At 39.2% G+C, this 23,782-nt stretch overlaps 1 protein-coding gene across 2 annotated transcripts in view; it reads right to left on the reverse strand.

Moving 5' to 3' along the window:
* Positions 1-23,561, reverse strand: part of COL11A1 (collagen type XI alpha 1 chain) — a 251,063-nt gene extending 227,502 nt beyond the window's left edge. The window contains exon 1 of one of the 2 annotated variants that reach the window (XM_075558829.1): positions 23,159-23,561. In XM_075558829.1, the coding sequence (XP_075414944.1) occupies positions 23,159-23,264 (106 nt within the window). In that variant the 5' untranslated portion in view covers positions 23,265-23,561. The remainder of the gene's footprint in view (positions 1-23,158) is intronic. The other variant, XM_075558828.1, reaches the window with a different exon arrangement.
* Between the last annotated feature and the right edge of the window lie 221 nt (positions 23,562-23,782).

Genomic DNA, 23,782 nt, shown 5'->3' on the forward strand with positions numbered 1-23,782 from the left:
CTAACACATGGCAAGGTAGTCCTGGGGGGTTACACATTACAAGGTCAGTAGTTATAAAACTAAAACTCTATGAAAAAATAATGAGGCTTTCTACTCTTGTCAAGATTTACAGTCTCAGAAAACAACAGAGGCAATTCCACTCTGTCCTACAGGAAAGCTGTTGTTAGAATTGACTTGATGGCTGTGAGTTTTGAGAAACATGTGGCATAACTACGCCGTCAAGCATAACTCAGAATACACAAACTGTGGAAGACAAACTGGATGTGTGGGACTTGCCTGAAATTAAACATTTGTGCACACTGAAAGACTTCAGCAAAAAAGTAAAAACGCAGACCTACAGACTGAGAAAAAAAAAACTTTGGGGAAATCATAGATCAGACAAGGGAATAATCTCTAAATTTAAAGAAAAGTAAACACCTCAACAAAAAATATAAATAATACTATTTTAAAATTGCTCGAGGTCTTCAACAAAGGAGATATTCAGACTGATGCAAAACACCTGAAGAAATGCTCACATCATAAGTCATGAGAGATAAAAATCAATATAACAATAAAATGTTATCTCAACAAAGTCCCAAAGCCCAAGTTTAAAAAATGGGAAATAATATATGCTAGCAAATGCTGGAGAGGCTAGAGCCATTATGCACTACTAGCGGAAGTATAAGCTGGTGCAACCACTGTAGAAAACAGTGTGGCACTTCCTTTACAAATTAGATTTAGAAAAACTGTATGATCCAGGAATCTCAATGCTTGATATCTACCCTAGAGAAATTGCAGCAATGGTGTCAGCAGTGTCCTGGTTAGATTTTATGCTACCTTGATGGTAGCTCTGTGGACTAAGGGAGAGTCCAACCTTCAATCAGCCTGATCATGCTTCCTTGGGGGTGTAGAGTTTTTATAAAAGACAGTGAGAACTTCTCTTTCTTGTCCTACATCATCCCTGATTGCTGGGATTCTGTGTCTGCCTCCAAGGGTGGCCCGCCCCGTGGGCTACAGAACCGGAGAGCTGCCAGCATTCTGCCATGTTCCCACCAGGCTTGGATCCACAGAGCTCTGCCCCCATCTGTCTGTGACTTCCCTACTTCTCACATCAACTTTCTGTGTCATAGAGAATCTGATGAGGGATCCAGCTAGCATCAGACACATGGGCTTCAGGTGGACTGGCTGGACACCCTCTTGATAAAAAGTTCTTATATAAAAATAAGTGTAACTGGTTTTTTTTCTCAGCCAAGCACAGACAGGTAGATGCACTTCATATTCATGGCAAAAATAACCAAAAGACGGAAAAAATGGATGACTGGATAAACATTATGGTGCGCACATGAAAGAATAATGATTAATCTAGAAAACAACTCTTAACATGGATAAACTCAGAACAATATCCTGAGAAAAATCAGTCAACCACAAAAGGACAACTATTTTATGATGTCACTATTGTGAATAATCAAGAGAAGGTTTCCACACTGAGGAAGTTTGGGGGTTTTGTTTTGTAAGGTAAACCAGGGGTACAAAGACACTACCTAGAGAGTAGACAATTATTAACTGGGGGCACAGAAAGGCAATATACAAGAAAGGCGACATCAGCACAAGATAGCAAAGGGTACAGGAGACGATGGAGGAGCATGAGATTTAACAACCATAGAGGTAAATATTATTAGAATAACAATTCATCAGTAACAGTAGGATGGTTAGATTTTATGACCAAGTAATGCCCCTATGTGTTGGCCCCGGGGTTCTCACACAGGACATCGCCAGATGATACCTCTTTAGGAGTGGGGCCTTTTTATGATAGACACTATAGACAGCTGGTCTCTCTTGCCCCTCATTCCCTTCCTATGTGCCTGGATTCTGTGTCTGTCTTTAGGGTTCCTGGATCACATGGACCATTGATCCTGGGAGTTTTCTGCATCCTGTCATGTTCCTGAAGACCTTGGATTCATGACACTCTGTACCCTCTGACCTTTGATTTCCTAACTTCATTAACTCATCCAGCATCTGACTCATGTTCTCAAGTTGGACTAGTCTGGGCTTCTTTTTATTATAAAGTTCTATCTTGATAAAAAGTTATTTCAGTATATATATATATGTATATATATACACATATATATATATATATCTAGAGCTAGAGCTATATATCTTGGTTTTGTTTCTCTAGAAAACTCAGTCACACAAACAATAATCTATGAGTGGCTATACAGACATGCAAGCTGATCCTGGGACAGAATGATGAAATGGACTACCCCAAAGGGTATTTGGGTGTGACAGGAGGCATTTCTCCATATGAATATAGTAGAGCAATCAAGTAGCCATGTTATCAAATCTTACCCAATTCTTCTTAACTCAGAACCAAATATCTTGAGGAAACCACAGTGTGGAGATACATCAAGATCAATGAACATAGCATGGGCCACAAAGACAATGAAGACTACCCCGCTATGAAGGGTAGCAAGTAGAGTTTTTTAAGAATTCTGAGTAGCCGTCTATGGTGCAACCAATGAGCTTTCCCTATCCAAAGTAAACAAAAATGAAGAAATCAAATACACAAGGACACAATTAGCCCAAATGACTAATGGGCCATAGGCAGATCATCCTCAATAACTCTGTGAACAGACAAAGTATATGCTACCTCCTCTCCCTGCTAACCACTCTGAAAGTGATCGCTTCAGGAAACCCTGGCTAGCGTGAGAGGACAATATGGAGAAAAACTCAAAATTCAAAAAATAAGATTTACTGATCTTACTGATCAATAAAAAAAACAAACTATTGGAACCCCTGGTACTATGGTGCTTATATATCTTTCACACTTATAACTGAACTCACTTCTGTGGCTTAACTTTAAGCCAAACATAGAAAGGTCAATAATACCAGGAAGGTACACCCTCCTTAGAACAATCAACCATATAAAAACAAAGGATTACCCTTTTCCCAGGGATAAAATTCAGAAGACAGAAAGGGAAAGGAAAGAAGTACAAATGGGAATAGAGAACACATTCCAGGGATTGCAATCAGTGTCACAAAGCAAAATGTGTATGAATTGTTGAATGGAAAACCAAGAGTTTGTAACAATGACTTTAAAAAACCCAATCAAGTTATTTTTAAGAGCATAATCGTTTTAAAAATCACATTGTATTCTCCAAATGACAATGTAAATTGTAACAAATTGAATATTTTGATTTTTTCCTAAAACATACGTCTATATAAAAGGAACTCAAAAAGTTTGTGTAAAAATGGAATTAGAAGACAATGGAATTTTAAGCCCCCTCATATACTTATACCAAAATACCAACAAAAATATTCTATTTAACAAGTGTTAAAAATGTCTTCCAAAGAGATTAACAATAATTCAAATCACATTCTGCTTTTTATTTGATCCAATAATCATAGTAATTAGTAAATTCTCATAATAGGTTTTCTATGTTTGAAATCTGTGTGCGCGTGCACAGGCACACACACACACACACACACACACACACACACAGACAAGCCACTATTCCTAGTCCAGTAAGTGAACTGCAGTTTTTTGTGGAGGAAAATCTGTCCTGTATGTCTTAACTCTGTATCTTAAAAAAGTGAAATTGTCATAATGAAACAGGCTATCAAATGCCCTGTATATTTTGACAGCTTCTTTGTTACCTGCCAATGGTGACCAAAGTGATGCATACCATGATTCAGTAGTTCAGATGTATCCTACTCAAAGAAATATTTTGTTCAATAACATTCTCACGCATACCTATAAACCAAAAAAAATTCAAACCCACTGCTGTTGAGTTGACTGCAGCTTACAGACTGATTCAAGATGAGAATAGGCTATCCATGTCCCATGTACTACTCGAATAGCTATTTCACCTACCTCCGTGCCTTTGCACAGAAACCTTTCCACCATGGGCTTCGTAATCTTCCAAACTAGATGCGAACATTTCATTCTCGAGCTTCAATTTTTTTTCAGAGAACCCCATTGATGTCCAGAATATTTCCTCCAATCTTGCGTATAATATAATCATGGTCCGATACCTCTGCCTATCCTTCCAGTCTCCCCCCCAGCACTGGATCCCTTGCTTACCTCTCATTACTTCCTACTTCCCACAGTCCTCTGGTCATACCAAATCAGGCTTTCTAGAACAAAGCTCTTTCTTCTGCTCTGGCCTGAAATACTTATCGAAGAAATATATGGCATATAACGAACATGATTTACCATTCCCCTATCGCTGTGCCATGCTGAGGTCGCTTGCTGGATGTGAGGCATGAGTCCAATTGAGAGGAAACATCTACAAACATCCTTTAATAATCAGAATATGGAATTAGGGAACAATGAATCTAACTAGGAAATTAGAATTCATCAAAAATAAATAGAATGCAGAAAGGTCAGAAGCTAGGTATTAGTAAGTGCAAAGGGATTGGGACTGGCCATTTTGATTAGGGCAGCTATAGAGCCTCCTGCGCCAATAATGAGAAATCGAGACGGCTCTCCCGCAACCACAGGTGAGAGCCCTCCAGCTGCGAGGCCCTTTCTCTGGCACTATCTCAGAAACTGGTCTGCTTCCACTCATCAGGCCCGCGGGAGCTGACAATGCTTCTAAGCCACCCCTCAACTTTTCAGAGGCTACTTCCTCTGAGGTGGGCGGCTGATTCCCTCTGCAGCGTTTGTTTTTAGTCTGCAAACTCTGCTGAAACTGTTCGCTTTCAGTGATCCTGTGGCGTTTGAAATACTGGTGCTGTAGCTGGCACATGGGAATAATCATGAGGTATACTTAATGCGTACATAAACAAATTCACGGGAGTCTGCATCCTACTTCACAGAGATGGATTTTTCTCCACTGTGACAGAAGCAACCTTTCACAAACAGCATCTGGGTGTGTTTGCTAAGCTTGCTTCTCAGCAGCACCGAACCACCAAAGTATTACAAGCTGACAGCCAAGCCGTGGTGAGCCGTTAGTGACATTTGAATGTCTCTATAAATAAAGTGTTCCTGGGACATTGTCAGGCAGTCCTTTACCTGTGGTCTTCACTGTGTGCGTACAAGGGCGGGCAGAGTAAGGACTGATGAAGCCTTAGGGCTTACGAAGGTTAAAATGTCACCATGCGGGCCATTTAAGATGAGCTTTAGAGATTAGCGGTCGATTATTAGCACCGAGGAAGGGGAAAGAGCAAACACAGGAGCGCAGGTGCAGGAGAGTACAGGACTCTGAAAGATGACCGCAGTCACGCTAGTCTGCTAAAACGCCAACGCCGCTCAAAGTCAGCTGTCTAAATCTACCAAATTCACCACGGCTGACGTGAACATCTGGAGAAAAGTCATGAATTCACTGACACAAACTCCAATACACACTAATCCCTCCCCACCACGCCCACAGTACTCTTTCTTTACACTCTCACTGAAGCAAAATCCATTCTGTTTCTGAGATGCACCAGGCTTCCTTTACTGAGATGGTCTCCTCCTTTCCTCCCCGCTCGCTAAAGGCAATTGACTGATTTTTCTACCGTAACTGATTTTCAGTCAGGTTATTAATATCAAGAAAGCTTTTAAAATAGATGAGTGACTGAGTCTATCCTGAATTAATTGCGACAGTGACTAGGGTAGGTTACAGAAGCCATATGCTCAATATTTTTCCCGGGTGAGTCTAATGTGGATTTAGGGTTGAAGGACTTAGTGGGCTCCGCTCTAGGGCACCTTTCCACCTCAACTGAAGGACCTGATCCACCAGGAAATCTCTACTGACACTCCCCCCACTGGGCTGTGTGATCCTCTGTCGTGTTCGTGCCTTTAATGATCTAAGTCTCACACACTGGAAGTATTTACCTCATGACATGATTTCTTGTTACTTAGTCACACAAGTAATATCTCTCTCTCTCTCTCTCTCTCTCTCTCTCTCTCTCTCTCTCTCTCTCTCTCTCTCTCTCTTTCTCTCTCTCTGAGCATGCAAAGCTCAAAGGTTGTGATCTAACACCTGCTTCTCATATTAGATCGTACACTCTGATAGGGACCATCAACATCATTCATATACGCTATCAAATTCTCAAACCTAACGTAGTGTCTGGCACATAGTAACTAATCAAGAGGCATATTTAATATTGAATAAATGAATGAGAATCTGAATCATACTTCAAATCCTACTTTCTATTTTTTTAGAAATGACCTTTAACAATCAGTATCTGGAAGCATTTTCAAGTTTAATTATCATTGTTTGAATAAAGTTTGGGAAGAATATAAGGTCAAGTGCCTTTTCTAAAGTTAATGCCTTCTCATTTTTAAGGATTAGCTTATTTTCCATTTTTACCTTTCAGACTACATATGAAGCATATCATTGTGAGGTAATCAGAGAGAGAGAGAAAGGATTAAACATGCAATCGTGAAGTATTTTGCAATTCCAGGTAAGTATTAAGAATCAAGAATGCTAATGTGTGTGCATGATATCAGAATGTTGTTGGTAGCCTATAACTACATCAGCCCTGTGGCAGCTACATAATCTCCTGTCAACTTGAGTGAAGGAGTGGAGTCTGTCAATCAGGTCATAGACAATGAGGTCTCTGTGTGGGCATGGCCTTCTCCTGAGGATTCTGGGAACTCCTGTCTTCATCCCTCAGGTGGGACACACTTTCTGCTACACATATCTGTTGACAAGACACATGGAGCTACACGGATGGAGCCAGAGCCCTGGAGCTGGAAGAACCACGTGGAGACACACGCCAGTGCGGAGATACTTCACTGCCACTGGATCCACAATACTTTCCACACACTGGCCTGCAAATTTCCTGAATTTGGCATCATTGCATGTGTTGTGCGAGTCGGAAGAAAAATTTATAGACTGGTATTCGACATAAGGGCTATTATCAGACTTATGGGCTTGATCTGGGCTGGGCTGGGATGTTTACTTAATATACAATTACTCTTTTATATAAAGCTCTCTCTCTTTTTTTCGTTTTTGCAAGGTCTTGTCTATACTAAGTGACAGACGCATGGTTATCTTCATTGCTTACTGCCATATGGTTCACTGGAAAAGCTCTTTCTGATACACATGCATGCCTCTGGCTTTGTTTCCCTAGTCAACCCAGACTAACGCAGCCCTCAAACCATGGTGACTGTGGGATGAATTGTTGTGATCCATAGAGTCTTGTTGGCTGAAATATGGAAGTAAATCAAAGGATTTTCTTCTTGTTCATTTTAGTCTGGAAGCTTTGCTGAAACCTGTTCAGCATTGGTGGAACATGCCAGCATCCAAAGACAACTAGTGACTGTGTATGAGGCGCCTGGGCAGGAACCACATCCCGGTCCACAACATAGAAGACTGGAGTTCTACCACCGGACCACCACTGGCCTATTGTGGAATTCCCATCAAAACCAAAATCCAAATTCACTGCCAGGGAGTCTATGTTGACTCATAGCGACTATGAGGCAAGATAGAACTGCCCCTGTGGGTGTCTGAGACTGGGACTGTTTACTGGAGAAGATAGCTCCATCTTTCTCCCATGGAGGATCTGATGATTGTGCCAACCTTACAGTTGGCAGCCTCATGCATAATCACTATGTCATCAGGACTGGTCTGACAAAAAGGCAAGATAAAGGAAGTGTCCAATGAACCAAATTTAACTACTACCAAATACTTCAAATCCTAAACACCTTAGTAGCGTCTAAAACTGAGTTGGTAAAAATATAGATGATAACTAAAAATTCAGTTTCAGCAGTTGGATCTCCCAACATTTAACCCCAATTTAAAAAAAAATCTATATGACTTGGCGGAAGCCCACTAAAACTTATATTCATCAATTTAGCACCATTTTTAAATGTGAGTATGATAACACATTATAATACACTAAGGCGGTGTCTAACACATAAGTACCCAATAATAATAATGCAACCCAGAGTTATTATCCTTAAAAGTTTCACATATTCTGATCTCCCCACTAGCTTCAGTGAGCACTGTCCGCATTTCTTGAGAGGAATCATTCTCTTAATGTCTGATATTCATTTCCCCAGACTCCCTGGGGGAAACTGTTGAGTAGGTTAGAAAACCAAATAGTTCTCTATTTCCGAAGCTCTTTTAAGCACCAACGATGAAAATGATGTACTGCTTACAATTTTTTCTAAAACATCATTTTACAAATGATGTACTGCTTACAAATTTTTTATATGTTACCTCAGGTACATTCAACCCCAGAGGGTTGAATAACCAAACAGGTCTCAAATTCATATTTTCATAGTCACTGTTCCATTACCACTATGACCTTAATACACTGATACCACCAGTATCTCCCCTTTATATCATTTGTATCTTTACATTGCACAGATACTGATATAACTGTAATTTAAGATGCAGCAACTCTGGTGGAAATTATATATCAGAATTTTAAAATCTAATATTTTAGTTTCTTTCCTCTGACATTGTCCTTAATTTATTTTAAAGGAATATATGCTATATACCAAACTTCCATTAAAAATAAATATAAAGTATTTGGTAATACAAGATAGTGACCTAATTTTTCCATATCTAAAAACTGTCTGAGTGTATCTATATGTTTGATTAACTATAAAGTGCAAACACTGTCCACTGAAATCACTGAGATTTCCTATGTTCTAACACACCTCTTACTTTGCTGGAAGACTCATACATGTTACTTGTCGTCTACAGTTTAATCCCTATACTAAGGAAAGGCACAAAACTGGATAAATTGCATAATCTTAAAATTAATAAATTGTAAGGTATATTATTTAAAGATATATAATATTCATTAGAGTCCATTTACTCCAAGAGTTCTAAAATCAGATAAAATGCTTTGGAACTAATAAGATAGTATTTACAGAATACATCTTCCCCTAGGAAAGTATATAAATAAATGTAAGAACCTCAAGGCCCAACATTTTAGCAGCATTTCTGAAAATGTGTTATTCAGTAGCAAGCTGAGAATTACATGAATAGACAAAAATAACATGTTGTTTTAAGAAATGTAAACTTAATTTCATTAAACTAGGCACTTAAAAAGTCTATTCATAATAGTCTTCAGAAAAGAAAATATCTGAGGATTAAATGTAAATGCATTTATACATAATTCCATGTAATACTAGATCTTTAAAAAATTCAAAGTATAATTATACTCATAATTTGAAAGATGAAATAGAATTAATGGAAAATATGTGACACCAAACAAAATAAACTGTGTTCACATCCAACAACTGGATGTTTGTATTCTAATTCTGACATGCATAAGTGTTGAAAACAATAATATTCAGAACCCTGTTTTCTGAGTTTATTTGAGAATGATAAATATACTTGTAAACACATGTATATTTCTTTGTCAATGTCAAATCTGTAATAATTTCTTAGATTTTTCAGTTGGAGTGATTTTCCATATGCATTGATATCAGACATATACATTTCCTACACCGTTGCCCTACATCTGAGGCTCCAATAACAGTTCCACACAAGTGGCAGCAGGGCTTGGTCAACGTTGCACTGCTAAGTGGAAGCCGGCAGTTCAAACCACCAATCAGTCAGCAGGAAAAAGTTATCTGCTCCCATAAAGACTTGCAACCTTGGAAACCCTGTATAGGGCCACTATGAACCACAAGCAGTTCTATGGCAGTTAAGTTTCAAAATGTGTAGTTGACTACATGTCCATTGTACAATGCCCAGGAAATAAGTGAAATGTGAGATTCCAGAAAGCCATATTGACTATGTCTAAGCATGTGAAATAAAATCAACACCTGTGGAAATTATTTAGGTAGGTGTGCTATAGTAGTTACCCAAGTAATTTCAGGTAAAGTTTATACTCTAAGATTATTTGCTCTAGTACCTGAATGCTTCTTCCAACCCCACTGCCATGAACCAGTTCTACCTTACAAATCTGGCTGGACTGGAGTACACACATTGGTACAGATAAGAACTCTGGACACATGGAATTGAGGACAGGCAAAACCCTCAGGAACAGTAGTGGGAGTAGTGATATCATGAGGTTAGGGGGAGAGGGGGAATGGGGGGGAAGGGAAAGGGGGGAAATGGAGAACCCACCAGAAGGTTGGATGCATAGCCCATCCCCAAGTAAATGAATAACAGAAATGTGGGTGAAGGGAGACAACAGACAGTATAAGACATAAAATAACAGCAATAATTTATAATTGATCAATGATTCACAAGGGTGGGCACGTGAGGGAGGGAGGGGGAAAAAGAGGAGCGGATACCATGGGCTCAAGTAGAAATAAAATGTTTTGGAATTGTTGATGGCAACATATGTACAAATGTGCTTAATACAATTGAATGATGGATTGTCATAAGAGTTGTAAGAGCCCCCCAATAATATGATTAATAAAGTAAAATAAATTATTTGCTATACATTTTGCATGCAGCATTAAAACAAATAATCTTCATGGAAACACGAGAAATCCAGGACAGATGATCCCGTCAGGACCAGTGGTGAGAGTGATGATACTGGGAGGGCGGTGGGAAGGTCGGGTAGAAAGGGAGAACTGATTACAAGGACCTACATATAACCTCCTCCATGGGGGATGGACAACGGAAAAGCAGGTGAAAGGAGACATCGGACAGTGTAAAATATGACAAAATTATAATAATTTATAAATTATCAAGGATTCATGAGGGAGGGGGAAGTATGGAGGGAGGGGGAAAAATTAGGACCTGATTATCAAGGGCTCAAGTAGAAAGCAAATGTTTTGAGAATGTTGATGGCAACAAATGTACAAAAGGGCTTGACACAATGGATGGATTGGGTTAAGAGTTGGAAGAGGCCCCAATGAAATGATTTTTAAAAACTCTAAAAAAACAACAAAATAATAATCTTTTATGTAAATAGTCCATTATTTTGAGGAAGTGATAAATTGTATTATTACTAAGGAATAAAATTAAAATCTTCAAAAAGCGTTCAGGAAGCATGGGTTTTAACATTAAGTAAGAGGGAGACATACTCAGTGAGAAGAAGATGTGTAAGCAAAGCCCTGACAGTCATGAGGCTGCTCTCTGCTGACATTTTTGTGGCAGGGCATTCCGGACAATGGGCACAGTGCATGCAAAGGACCTGATTAGGGATGATGCAGTATATTGGAAGAAACGCTTTTCTGGATGAATGCTTCCAAAGGGAATACAATAAGTACCACAGATGGAGGTCGCAGAAGGAAGAGAGGAAGATGAAGGCAGATGGTTTACATGCTCCAAGATTTTACTTCCATGAGAGTGAAATGAGGAGCCACTGGAGGATTTGGAATGGAGGAGTTACATGTATGAACTTATTTGTCCAATAACCTTTCCTGCTTCGTTGAGCATAGAATATAGATATATTAAGGTGGATTAGAGAGCAATCGATAGACAGTGGCAGTCCTCCGGATAAGTGAGGTCTTCTTGGACTGAGAGAGAAAACACTGTCCTCAGTCGCTGACTATATTCTGTATGTAAAACAGACAAGAACTGCTTATAGGTTGAATGTGAATTAGAAGAGAATGGACTAAAAAACTGTCTATAATAATTATTATTATTTCAGTCCTAACATAGTGACAATTGCGTTGCTAGTGAGAATAGGAGAAGAAGAATAGGTTTGGAGGAAAATTCTGCAACACCGTTTTAAGCATGCTAAGTTTGAGATGCCTTAAGGAATTTACTGGCTCAAAGCAGTGTTTCTCAACCTTTCCAATGCCGCGGCCTTTTAATATAGTTCCTCATGTTGTGATGACCCCCCAACCATAAAATTACTTTTGTTGCTACTTCATAATTGTAATTTTCTTACTGTTATGAGTCCGGTGACCCCTGTGAAAAGGTTGTTTGACCCCCAAATGGGTCATGACCCACAGGTTGAGAACTGCTGATTCAAAGGATAGTTGAGTTGTAGAATTCAGGGGAATTATCTAGCTGGAAATAAAACTCTGGGAGTTGACAACTTATCAATGCTATTTAGAGCCATATAATTAGTGAAATTGTTCTTTTAAAAATCTATGGTATAACTTTCCCTAAAAGAAATTATTATGACTGAAAAATGCTTACAAGCAACACTTTCTTTTCTCAAATATGTAAGATGTAGAACACAGTCAAATATCTTCAACCTTGGAAACAATACTTATCATTTACAATTATAGCTTAATTTTAGTAATATTAAGAAAAACTTCAAGGATTAGAAATTTTAGATGACTTTTTAATCTTATGAGATTTTATACATGCAGAAATATATTAATTTAATGCACTCCCTCATAAAATAATATTATTCATGAATATATTTTGCAAGTTTATTTTGAGCACAGCTCCCTGTCAAGAGTGATTTAAATATATTGATTACTGTCAACATCCCCAAAGGATTTACAGTGTAGGGGCTGTAACTTAAAAAGCAGTGTGGTCTCAAGTTCCTGATTATTTATGATAGGATCATATGGCACCAATCCACTGCGACCAAGTTCAGACAAATACCAAAGTATGCACGGCGCTACCAACTTAGCAGCCTCCCAGGAATGCAAACTCTGTCACGCAGTTCCATGCTACGTAAGAGAACAAAATCTGGAGACAGTTCTGCATGATGTGGCTGATGTCACCTTCTTCAACTCCATCTCAAACTCGACTCCTCCCCACATGTATTCTAACTTCGCGGCTTCTCCCAGTGGCCCTCCAAGAACCTTCTCCTGTCATCTCTCTGGTGCCACAGGTCTCTAGTCGTGCCGCTGCCTGCAGTGCTCTTTTCTCCCGACTCCTAGCTCTTCAACACTAGTCAAGTGCTACTTCCTTTGGGAAGTCTTCTCGGGATTTACGGAGCGTCTGTTCCACATTTTCTGAGTCTTGCACTCCCCTTCAGAGCATCTAGCCGAATAGTTTTCCACTTGCTTGTGCGACCATTTGATTGATGATTGCTTCCTCGAGTAGACCACCACTCCTTAGGGCAAAAGTGTATCTCGCTTCACCCTTTCTCTATTGCTTGGTACGTAACTCAACAAATGAATGAAGGAATGAAGGAATGAGTCTACCAACTAACACTAAGAAAATATTTCATGCATATTAGCTGAATGAATAATTGAATGCCTGTGTATGCGATCACCTTCTCACTGTCACTCTTCTAGTAACACCATGCTCCATACGAAAAGACAGCGGCACGTTCCCTTGGCAACCACAGCCAAGAACACCGGGAGGGGCGAAAAAAGCAGCGCATGCATCCAGTCAACTCCGACTCACAGAAGACTGTAGGGCAGAGCAGAACCGCTCGGGCGGGTCTCCAGTGTTTCCATTTACAAAAGCAGTCGGCCACATGTGCTCGCACAGAACCCTGGGTGGGTTAAAGCAGGCACCTTACAGTTAGCAGGGGGGCACTAACCACTGCACTACCAGCGCTTCTCTCATAAAAGACGGTTATTTAATATTTGTAGTAATTCAACAGTCTCATTTCTGAACTTTTTATTCACAAAAGCTTATATGATCTGAAGGTTAAAATCAGAATTTCATAATAACACATATCCTATATATCATCATTATGAGGTAAATATGTAAAATTTCATAATATAATAATATCATAGTTCTGAGGATGGTGAAAGAAAGAAAGAATGAAAGTCAACTGAGAAATCTGACATCTGAGAGGCATGATAATCCTGAGTTTTAAATGTCCGAGGCAATTAGAACAGGTTACTATCAAATTAAAATGATATTTTAATATAAACATGTGATTTTAATGTTGAAAAGAATTATCCGCATTGCTGAGGAGGAGGATTAAAAGAAAGCATTACCTGTGTCTTAATCGGTGGAGCTGCTCTAGCCAGTTCTGTTCGACGACAGCAGGGTCCTTATCAAGTGATTCACACTTCTGCTGATGAATAACTTTTCACTTGGGTTCTAGTGTTTTGTTACAAAATTAGGAGCATTCCTTTTCTGGGATATATATTTTTTAATTCTTATAGCGATTTGTAAATCCCTGCATAGACTTCAGAATTTTCTGTGGTGGTGTATGAAGCATATATGCTTCGGAAGCAAACAAAATCTTACTCAAAGCCCGAAGGGTTGAAATCGGAAATGACTGTGGTGGCAAACAAGGGCCGATTAGTATCCCTGTCCAATTGGCTCTAGGGAAAATCCTTCATTCACACAGACAGCAAATATTTATTGGCCATCCATTAGGCCTCAGAGAGGCTCTTGCACAGGTGAAAACGATATAATCTCTGCTTTCACTGTAGCATGAAACATATTATAGGATAAGCATTGAGTTTGAGCTAAGCACTGTGTGTTTTAGGGGGCTAACCAATGTCAACGACCAAAGTCTTCATAAGCGAAAGGAAGTATTCCCTGAAGACAGATCCAAATCCTGAATGGAAAGTGATTGTCAGCTAACCTAAAAGAGTGTGAGAGCATCACTTATGCAAGGGCGTGGAGGTGAAAAAGACACTGAAATTTTCAGGTAACTACACAGTATCACCAATATTGTTTTCATATGCTTCTGTAAACATTGCTCATAATCAATATGCACAACTGTATATCTCATGTCCTTAGTTATGTTATCCGAAACCTAATTAGAGCTGCAGCTGACATCTCATTTTATTCAATAAAGATTTATTGACTATCTTATTATGTGACAAGCTCTGGTCTGGTACCTAGGATATAATAAATGAAGCAAAAAGATGCTTGTCTTAGTGATTTTAGTGTAGCTAAAATATGCAATGACTACAGAAATTCTATGAAGCATGCATAGTCTTTTTTGATAAAATGACTCTACAACTACTATTAATATAGAAATTTATACACACCTTGCTTGAATATGTTACTTAGTAATAAAATAACTATGATATGTATAAAATATATAAATTACTCTCTAACCAAAAGATAGACTGAGCTTACTAAAATAATCTTGCGCATTAGTTGAGTCGTCATTTCTAATAATCATTCAATATAAGTCCTAACAATAATCTCTTACACAATAGAAAACTAAGATGAAAGTCTCAAAAATAAATATATAATCCTTATCATCCATTTTCCAGATTTATATCACTCTTCATTTTGTTTTCTTCTTCGCCAGCAGGCAGGGGGAATCATGGTTTATATTGCTATCACAGGCAAAGTACGCGACATGTGGCATTTTGTCCGTCAGGTTGTAATTTTTCAGCAAATCACAGTGCTACCCACTGCAGCTGGACTTCCAACCATAATGACAGCTGTGGAGTTACTATCGTTCGCAGAAAAGATTTAGTGGTGTCTTTGGAGAGATGTGCAAAACCCTGTTTCCAAAAGAAGAACGTTTTACTCTGAACTCATTTCATTTCAGAGAAAATGTATTTAAAGGGAAGGAAGAGAGATTCTGACCGCGACTAATAAGACGCAAAGAAGAGGCCCTCCCCGTGTCACAACATTCCAACTGCACGAGATGTTATCTACTGGTGGAGAAGATCACTAAAAACCCGGATGATGATGCTATCATGTGCTGTGCACTCAGGGCCCGGCATTGGCACTGGGGACTCAGACTGAAGCGGATCGCCATCCTTACCCTCCAGCACTCTTACAGAGAAACCACTGTAGTTGAGGCAGTGTTTGTAGGCAGTGTGGTAGTTTTATAATTCAAAGCAAGGTATGCAGCTTTGTAGACTCGCTTATTTCACTTAGCGTATACACTACGATTCTTCCATACATTTCTATAGCTTGATAGCTTATTTCTCCTTATCACTCATTAATCTTCATGGTACGTGGGCCTTTAAAAGTTAGTGAAAAATTCCAATAGTTTGTAATCCCTTTTTCCCTCCAACCATGAGGTCGCTCACATGGATGGACTACTTTGTTTATCCTTTCAACTCATCAAGGGTACCTTGCTGACTCCTAATTTTAGTAATTATGGATTGAGCTGCTATAGTCATTTGTGCAGAAGTTTTTGTTTGACATAGTTTTCAATTCATCTGTATAAATTCCAAGGATTAGGAGAGTGAACCGTACTGTAAACCATGGACTTTAGTTAAAAATAAGGTCGCATCAGTATTGGTTCACCAACTGAGGGAAGCAAATGAGCACTCCGTATTTTCCACAAAGTTTTTCTATAAACCTAAAATTATTCTGAAAAAATGAAATATATATATATATTTAAAGACTTATGAGAAGAGAATGTAGGGCATAATATGACCATATATTCAGCCTTAACATTTTTTAATTGTTATCAACTTGGAGATACAACGGAAAGCTTCATGAAGGTGTGACATTTCAGGTAGACTGTAGAATGAAAAGGCGTTTACTCAGTGAGCAAGAAAAGAGCAGATATTCCAGGGAGAAGGAATAGTGTATTCAATGATAGAGAAGAAAGTGGGCAAGAGATTTCCCATGGCTCTAGTGCAGAAGGAAGGGGCCTGGGGGGCGGGTATGGGGGCAAATGGCCAGTGATGAGACTGGACAGAGGGTCACATCCTGAAGGGCACTTTACATCATACTATTTTCTTTTGCGTAATCCTCAGAGCCAATGCATATTTTGAAGCATGCGTTCAAGTGTTGAGAAAGAATGGCACCCAATGGATTCTCTTTCACTGTCAGACATAATCTGCATAGAAAAATTCAAAGAAAGATCCCCGCTGGAACTTGTGCATTTCTTCTTCCTCTGCAGAGCTCTTTGGAGAGCAAACAGCATGAAAGCGCACCGCAGCCTCTTCACCTTGTCACGAGAAAATCTGAGCGAGGAAGGAAAGCCAACTGCCTCACACAGTCTAAGGTTCACTCCTTTAAGCCCGGATGTCAGTTTACCAGTCAGACAGAGGAAGGAAGCGTCCACTGACACTCTATGCGCTCAGGCTCTGAATAGAGACCTTCAGTTGCCTGTACAGTACAGAGCCATTCAGGAGCAATTAAATTTGGTTAAAATAAGAAAGAAATGCTCTCTAAGAAACAAAAAAAAGGAAGGTTTGAGGGGATTGCAAAAGTTGATTGTGCTAAAGCACTTTTACACAGGTTTGTTTTAGTTCTCAATTGTCAAGTAGTATTTAAGCTGGTCTCTTACTCTGAAATATGATAACCTTTCTTTTCTCTGAGTTCTTTCTCCTAAATTAATAGCACTGTCTCTAATTCCATGAGCAGCAAGCAAAGAGTTTATTTACCAGATAACAGTAGGTCTGGTGATCAGCCAATGTCCAAAGAACCACTCGCCAAGTTCATAGTAAGCCCAAGACTGCAACTGATAAATAGATATTACTCGTTAAATCACTTTAAAATTGCCTTTCATCTTCTCTTCGGAACTTGTACCATTCATGTTAAGTCCTGACACAAATAAAACTAAAAAAGAGTTCACTTACCTATGAAAAAAATTAGAATTTTGAAAAGTTCATGTACCAGATATATTCTAATGTAGAAGGCAACTTTTTAAAAAATCCCAAAATTTAGATTTGAATCTCACAAGACTTTTTAAGAAAAAAGTCTAAATTTAGGAAGATGGCTGAAGTATATGGAATATTATACTGAAAGTACCTTTAAAGTTGACTCTTCGGTGGGAAAATGTAGAAAATGCTACACCATTTATTTAACAACTGTGTATACCTCTCTTTCTTCTTTGTTAATGAATGAAACTTCAATGGTCCGGGGGTAAAAAAAACCCAGAGTTTACTCAGCTAAGGTCACATTCCCAGAGCTGAAGGAGAGCAGTGCAGGAAAAGTAGAAACGCAGCCCTCTCCACACCACAGTTGTCTGGAATCCCTAATGACTGCACCAACTGCGTTTAGTCCTTTCTACAAAGGTAGAAGGAAAGACATTTGTATTAATAGACCCTGATTTTTGAACTTCCGTATGCAATCAGTCAAATGCACATAAAAATAACGAACTCAATTCAGTATTTGTTAAAAGACGTTTATGCAAATGGTTAGAATCCTTCATGAGTATAAATCTTAGCACTTGTGACTTCTTAAGGACCCTGAGCACATGTATTCTTTTTAACAAAAAAAGGGGAAAAACACAATTTGGTTTTTTAAAAAAAGCTCTTAAAGGATGGACTTCTAGGAATAAATAATGGGGGGAAATTAATTTTTCCCCTTTTAACTCCTCAAAATCCCACACTACTAGTTGTCAGGGTTGTTACTAGTACAACACATATCATAGAAGCAACTATTTCCATTAGTGGATTGTTGACTCTTTCCTGAAATAAAAGATACTTATGTTGCTTAGGTGCTTCATTCTCCCCACCCCCAATCCAGCCCCCAAAATAACTAAATAGAGTTTACAATATTACGTTCTTCCTTACGGTTTTACAAATAGGATCACTTACTTGAAAATAATTGATCATTAAATAGCACCAAACAAGCAATAGTTCATTACATGTTTTATTAATAAAACCATATAAATAGATAAGGTCTATATGATTCAATCCACCTAAGATTTCTTTGCTTTTCTATGAAAAGCAGAGGAATTGGACATGACATGCTTTATTTGTAATAAATATCTAGTGTTCTCCACCTTGAAGATTTAGTGTTGCACCTATTTCTACTTTAACAACTTTAAAGAAAATAAAAAGTGATGTTGTCAATCCCTCAGTAAATGTACACTGAAATTTATTACATTATTATACTTCCTGCTCTAAAACAATCTTATAAAATCACATAATTAAATATAGTCATGATACAGCAATTATTCTCTTTAATTTTAAACAATTGAGAAATATTAAAATGCTTCTACATTTACTATTGAGCTTTCTCAAAAGATGACCACATATAACATCAGTATAAGCAAATTTAGGTAATGCCAGACTTCTATTGTAAGATATTTTTCATCACTGTTACAACTCCTTACCCAGTCCCTCAGGAAATCTCTGAAAATTTAAGGATACTTTCATGCTTCTGTGGGAAAGAGCATTGAGCTAATAGTTTTCTGTATGTCGGTTTCCTAATTAAGAAAGTGATGAATAAGATGGATTTACAATTTCTACAATAATTGATATCCCTAGCATTCTTTAAAAAGTCTCATCTAAATATTTTATTTCCTTATATTTCACTCTGAGGGGAAGTAATGGGCTAGAAGTTACTTGGATGAAAGGGAATACAAGAGCCTACAAGAGGGAGATGGGGCGGGGGAGGCCAGCTTGAGGGCAGGGGAGGGGCAATAGGACACGTCATGGGGAGGTTTGAATAGTTGTTTAACTATTCAAAAATAATGCAAAAATAATGACCTGAAATGTAAATCCTCACCTAATACACAATTAAAAAGAAAACAAAGTTTAGCATTTTTTGACACAGACAGTCAACAAAGTAGATTTAATTTGGGTCTAGTCATTATCATCAATGAGTCAGCCTCTCAATAAATTAAGCTTTGCAACCAGATGGTCCTAAAAGTAGCAAAGACTTTTGAGAAAAGAAAGGTGACTTTTTTAGACATTTTGTCAGCCAGAGATCCTACCCACAAATCTGAAATGGAGTCACGTTTCACTTCTTGTATTTTAGGGATAACAATTTGAGCGATGATGTGGTTTTAATCAGAAACTCGGGTAAACCTGAACCTAGACAAATTCGTCTTCTAGGTTCAGGTTTACCCGAGTTTCTGATTAAAACCACATCAATGCTCAAAAATGAAGACAGCAACAAATGAACAAATGTGCTTGACACAATGCATGAATGATGGATGGTGATAAGAACTATATGATCCTCCAATAAAATGATTTTTAAAAAATAAAATAAATTGTTAGCAATAGACATATTTCTCATTTTGCAACTTCACAATTTTCTTTAAAACTTTGGAAATGTTTTTTACCTCAAAGAGAAGCTGTTAAAAGTAACAATCATCAAATGAATTTTCACTTCCAGATATTGATAAAATTAATTTGTAAACTAAGATGCCTTTAGGTGAAACTGATCATAATTAATGGGCTATGTGTATGCAACCTAAACTGATATGTTGTGTATAAACCTTGCATGAAGAGACTGCTCACAAATGACCTATGAGTAATACACTTTAGGAGTAAATTTTTAAAATGTAAAGTGGCAGTATTAATTATCCTTTTATCAGAAGTATGCCTGTTCTACAACTGGTTTCCAATGAAGTAATCAAAGGGACAAATGTGACCTCCTTGCAAGGCTACATTAGCAGGTAATCAGAAGTCAGAACCCTTTCACCTGCTGATCCTGGGCACTCAAAGCAACTCCTCATCAGGGCTCATTATCAAGTAATGACAAGTTTTTGAAAGTTCCCCATAAAACTGACCAACATTTTTCAAGTGCTAGTATGGGTTAAAGTGCCTAAGATTGTAGGGGTCTTTTTAATTAGTAAAATTGGATATTATTTTTCTGTAGTAGTCAATTATTATAACTTAAATTTTACTTAAACCTTACTTAAAATGCTTACAAAGTACAATCTGTCTTAACATAACCACCAGGTAAATTCCAGGTCCTAAATATAATAAGTAATGGACTAAGTAACAAAGCATTTACAAATTCTTGAGGCAACTGATTGCTATTAACCATAGATAAATAAATGGAATATAAAATAGAAGTTCATCTAAGAACTTATATTTTAAAATATGCCTAGTATTTTATATGGAACCATAATAAAGCTTGAAATTTTTAGAAACATGGTAAAATTTTCCATATATATAAAATTTTAATTTCACGTAAAATAACATGTGTAAATCATACATTTTCTTTTAATACACTCACTTCCAGGAACCTTTCTCCATAAATCAGGATCCTAAACTATGTTTCCTTTAGATTAGACATTACTACAAACCCTGAACTTCTTAAGGTTTTGAGGTTTTCATCTAAGAGAAACAAATGCTGATCTGAAAATAGGATTCTAACTTCAATTATCTTTTCATTTAGCAGCCAAACCACACCACCACACTTCAGTGAAGTCAATAAATTTTAGTACATCTCTAGAGCATACCTTTAAAAATTAATATAAAATCCTCCTGATGGTTATGTCAATTGCAAACCTGAGATCTAATTTTAAAACCGAGTTTGAATAATGGCTAGTGTTTCTTTTATAAATATGAAGATTCTATTATTCCATTTTTATGTTGACTAAGTGACAGAAATTCCTATAAAGTTCTATGTAGCGTTACACTAAGCAATTAGCACCAAGCAAGTTGACAAAAAAGAAAATATAAGAGAAAAATCAACAGCTTAAAGTGTGAACATCTAAATATTCATACAGCTTTCAAGACATTTCCGCAGAACTACAGACAAAAATCTAACCATATCTTGTCTTTATATTGGGTGATTTCTAATATTTGACTTTATGAAATCTGACTGGACCTATCATGTAGGTGGTGAGATATTAAAATGCTTGTATTTAAGTGTTTCAGATGCACAACTAGATTTTAAAAGGAAAATTGTGTCTCAGAAGTGTAGAAATTTGATTGTATCTGCTATTCCTAGTTCTTGACAACAAGGCCTAATGAGGAAAATAGAAATACCGTCAATGACTTAATACAGTACTATCTCTTGAGTCTAAAATGTTTGCAGATTAATGTCATAGTTTCTAGATTTTTAATTACACAGCTGCGTTACTCTACTCTTGGTCATACATGTGTGTGTCCCACTGAGAAGGAAACAGATTGCCTCTTCCTTAATCCAATATCCTTTCAAGCTTTTCTGTAGTCAGAGGGGTTTTTTGAGGCCTAATTTACTGTGGCAGATGTTTGAAGTCCAAGTAATAGATAAAACCAGCAGAGGGCAGAGTACTGGCAAAACTGACAAATCCCGCTGGTGACCAGGTACCAAAGGTAAAATGCAAACTTTTGAAGCACTCCACCTTCAAGGGCTCTCTGTTTACTCTTGAAAGAGTAAGAAAAGAATAAATCGTGTCTTTATCAAGTGTAGAGAACTCATTTGAAAACTAAACAGTACTAATAGGCCTTAGCCTGGATTCACATTCACCAGAATACACTGCTGCTGCAGAAGAATCCCGCACTTTCTGCCACGCAGGAAAGCGAACCTCCGAACCTAGAGCGAACACACATCGCTTTCGCAGAATCTGGCCTCAGGGAGCGCTAATTCGCATTCGCTGTCGGTGCTTAAACCCCAAACCAGACTAGCTAGCTTCTGCTAATGACTGCGCCTTTGAGGTTTAACTGTATTTTCCCTCCATCAGCCTACTCTCACTATCCTTCTTACTGATCCCCAGCTCCTCTCTGCATTTCCTCGGACAAAACTTGGCATTCTCCTCGATGCTGCCCAGACTTCTGAACTCCAAAGCCATTAATAGCTCCCCAGCTGCTTCTATAGCACCTAAAGGACCCAGATGGATTCAGCCAGATGACTGCAGGAAAGAGGAGGTGGGAGGTGGGGAGTTGGCAGGAGGCCTAGGGAGGAGTCCGTTCCTTTCCCTTCTAGGGTACAGCCTTCAGCCTTCAGAACAGGTCTAGTCTTTGAATATGTGGTGGTGCCACGTAGGAACTTTTCTTTACCTCTCTCCTCCCACCCCATCCCACGCCCCTTCCCCTTCCCTCCCAGCCCCATGCCTGCCTCCCCACCCCAACTGATGGGTGAGTTGCATCATTCTCCAAGAGAACTGCAAGTCCAACCTGCAGAAAGAACGGGACAGGGGACGCAGAAAGAAGAGCACTGAAAGTCAGGGGAAAGTGTTTCTTCCCAGATGTTGTTCCTCGCAGTCTACCATTCTTCCACTTAAAATCTCTTCAAAATGGAAAGGGTAAAAAAGTGTCCTCAATCTTCTAGATTCACCCCCCAACCCCCCCACCCCCAGTTTCTCTTATAACCCAACGAGTAAAACAGCCCTTTTCTCACGTTGTTCAAGACAAAGAACTTTATCAAGGTTCATTTTATACTCTATATTTTCTCCTCAGGTCACCCTTTAAAAAGATACTCCCATCAGGAAGACTGTGAAGAAAGCACACGATGTGTTCAAAGCAGTCTTAAGAACTGCTAGTCAAACAAAAGATTTGTACAACTCTCCTTGTGTTCAAAGTCATATTTCCCCCTCTTTCAAAGACGTGAAAGTGATGAAAGCCATTTCACCAGCCCCTGCGCCTGACCTATCTTTCTCTCCAGCTCCCTCTTCCCCTGTTACTGTCTCACCTACATTCATCTCTCTGTCAGGTCTCAACTTCCAATCCAGTGGCAGCTACAGTCTGGATTTCATTGAAGGGGATTGTTTTTTATTTTGTTTTGTTTTGTTTTGTTTTGTTTTTTGAGGGGTGGGAGGAGAAAGGAGGAGGGATAGAAGGGGGGAGGGGCGCAGAAGGAGAAAGACCATGAGCTATCTCCCACCTCCCCAAATCCATTTATTTTTTCCTTACCTCCTCTGACCTCTCTAGCCTGGAAGAGGAAAGCCAAGGCGAGGCTTGTCACGGTGAAATCCCAGAGCCACCGTTTCGTTTTCCACCTGGAGGACCACCGCTCCATCTCCGAGTCCCGCGCTCGCGACTGTGAACTCTGCCCACACAAGTACGATGGCAGACTAACTTCGGCCCTTCCACCGCGGTTCCGCTGGGGGTGGGTGCTACACGGCCATGGAGAGGGGCAGGGGGGAGTCAATGGCTATCTCTTTGCGATTTGACGCGTGCTGCCTTCGGCCCCCAGACCCTCTCCTCCTCCTGGGACAGCCCTCGCCCTCCGCTGGGCCCTGCCTTCAGAGTGCGGGCAGCTGAGGGGCTTCAAGCAAAAGGCAGAGAGTACTGCGCGCCCCTAAAGGCTTCATGCCGTCAGTGGGCCGGACCAGAGGCGCTGGGCGCCCCCTCCCCTCTCAGCGCCCCTCCTCCCGCCCCCCCACACCAGCCCCCCACCAGCGAAACGCCAGGGTCAGACCCAATCACACGCTCCCCCGGCGGCCCCGAGCCCGCCCCCTTCCCACTGGGCACCAGACCACCCCCCAACCCCCCACCCCCCACCCCCGCTCCTCCCTCCCGCCTCCCCGGCACAAG

The sequence above is a fragment of the Tenrec ecaudatus genome, chromosome 1 (genome assembly GCF_050624435.1).
Source record: "Tenrec ecaudatus isolate mTenEca1 chromosome 1, mTenEca1.hap1, whole genome shotgun sequence".
Lineage (NCBI taxonomy): Eukaryota > Metazoa > Chordata > Mammalia > Afrosoricida > Tenrecidae > Tenrec > Tenrec ecaudatus.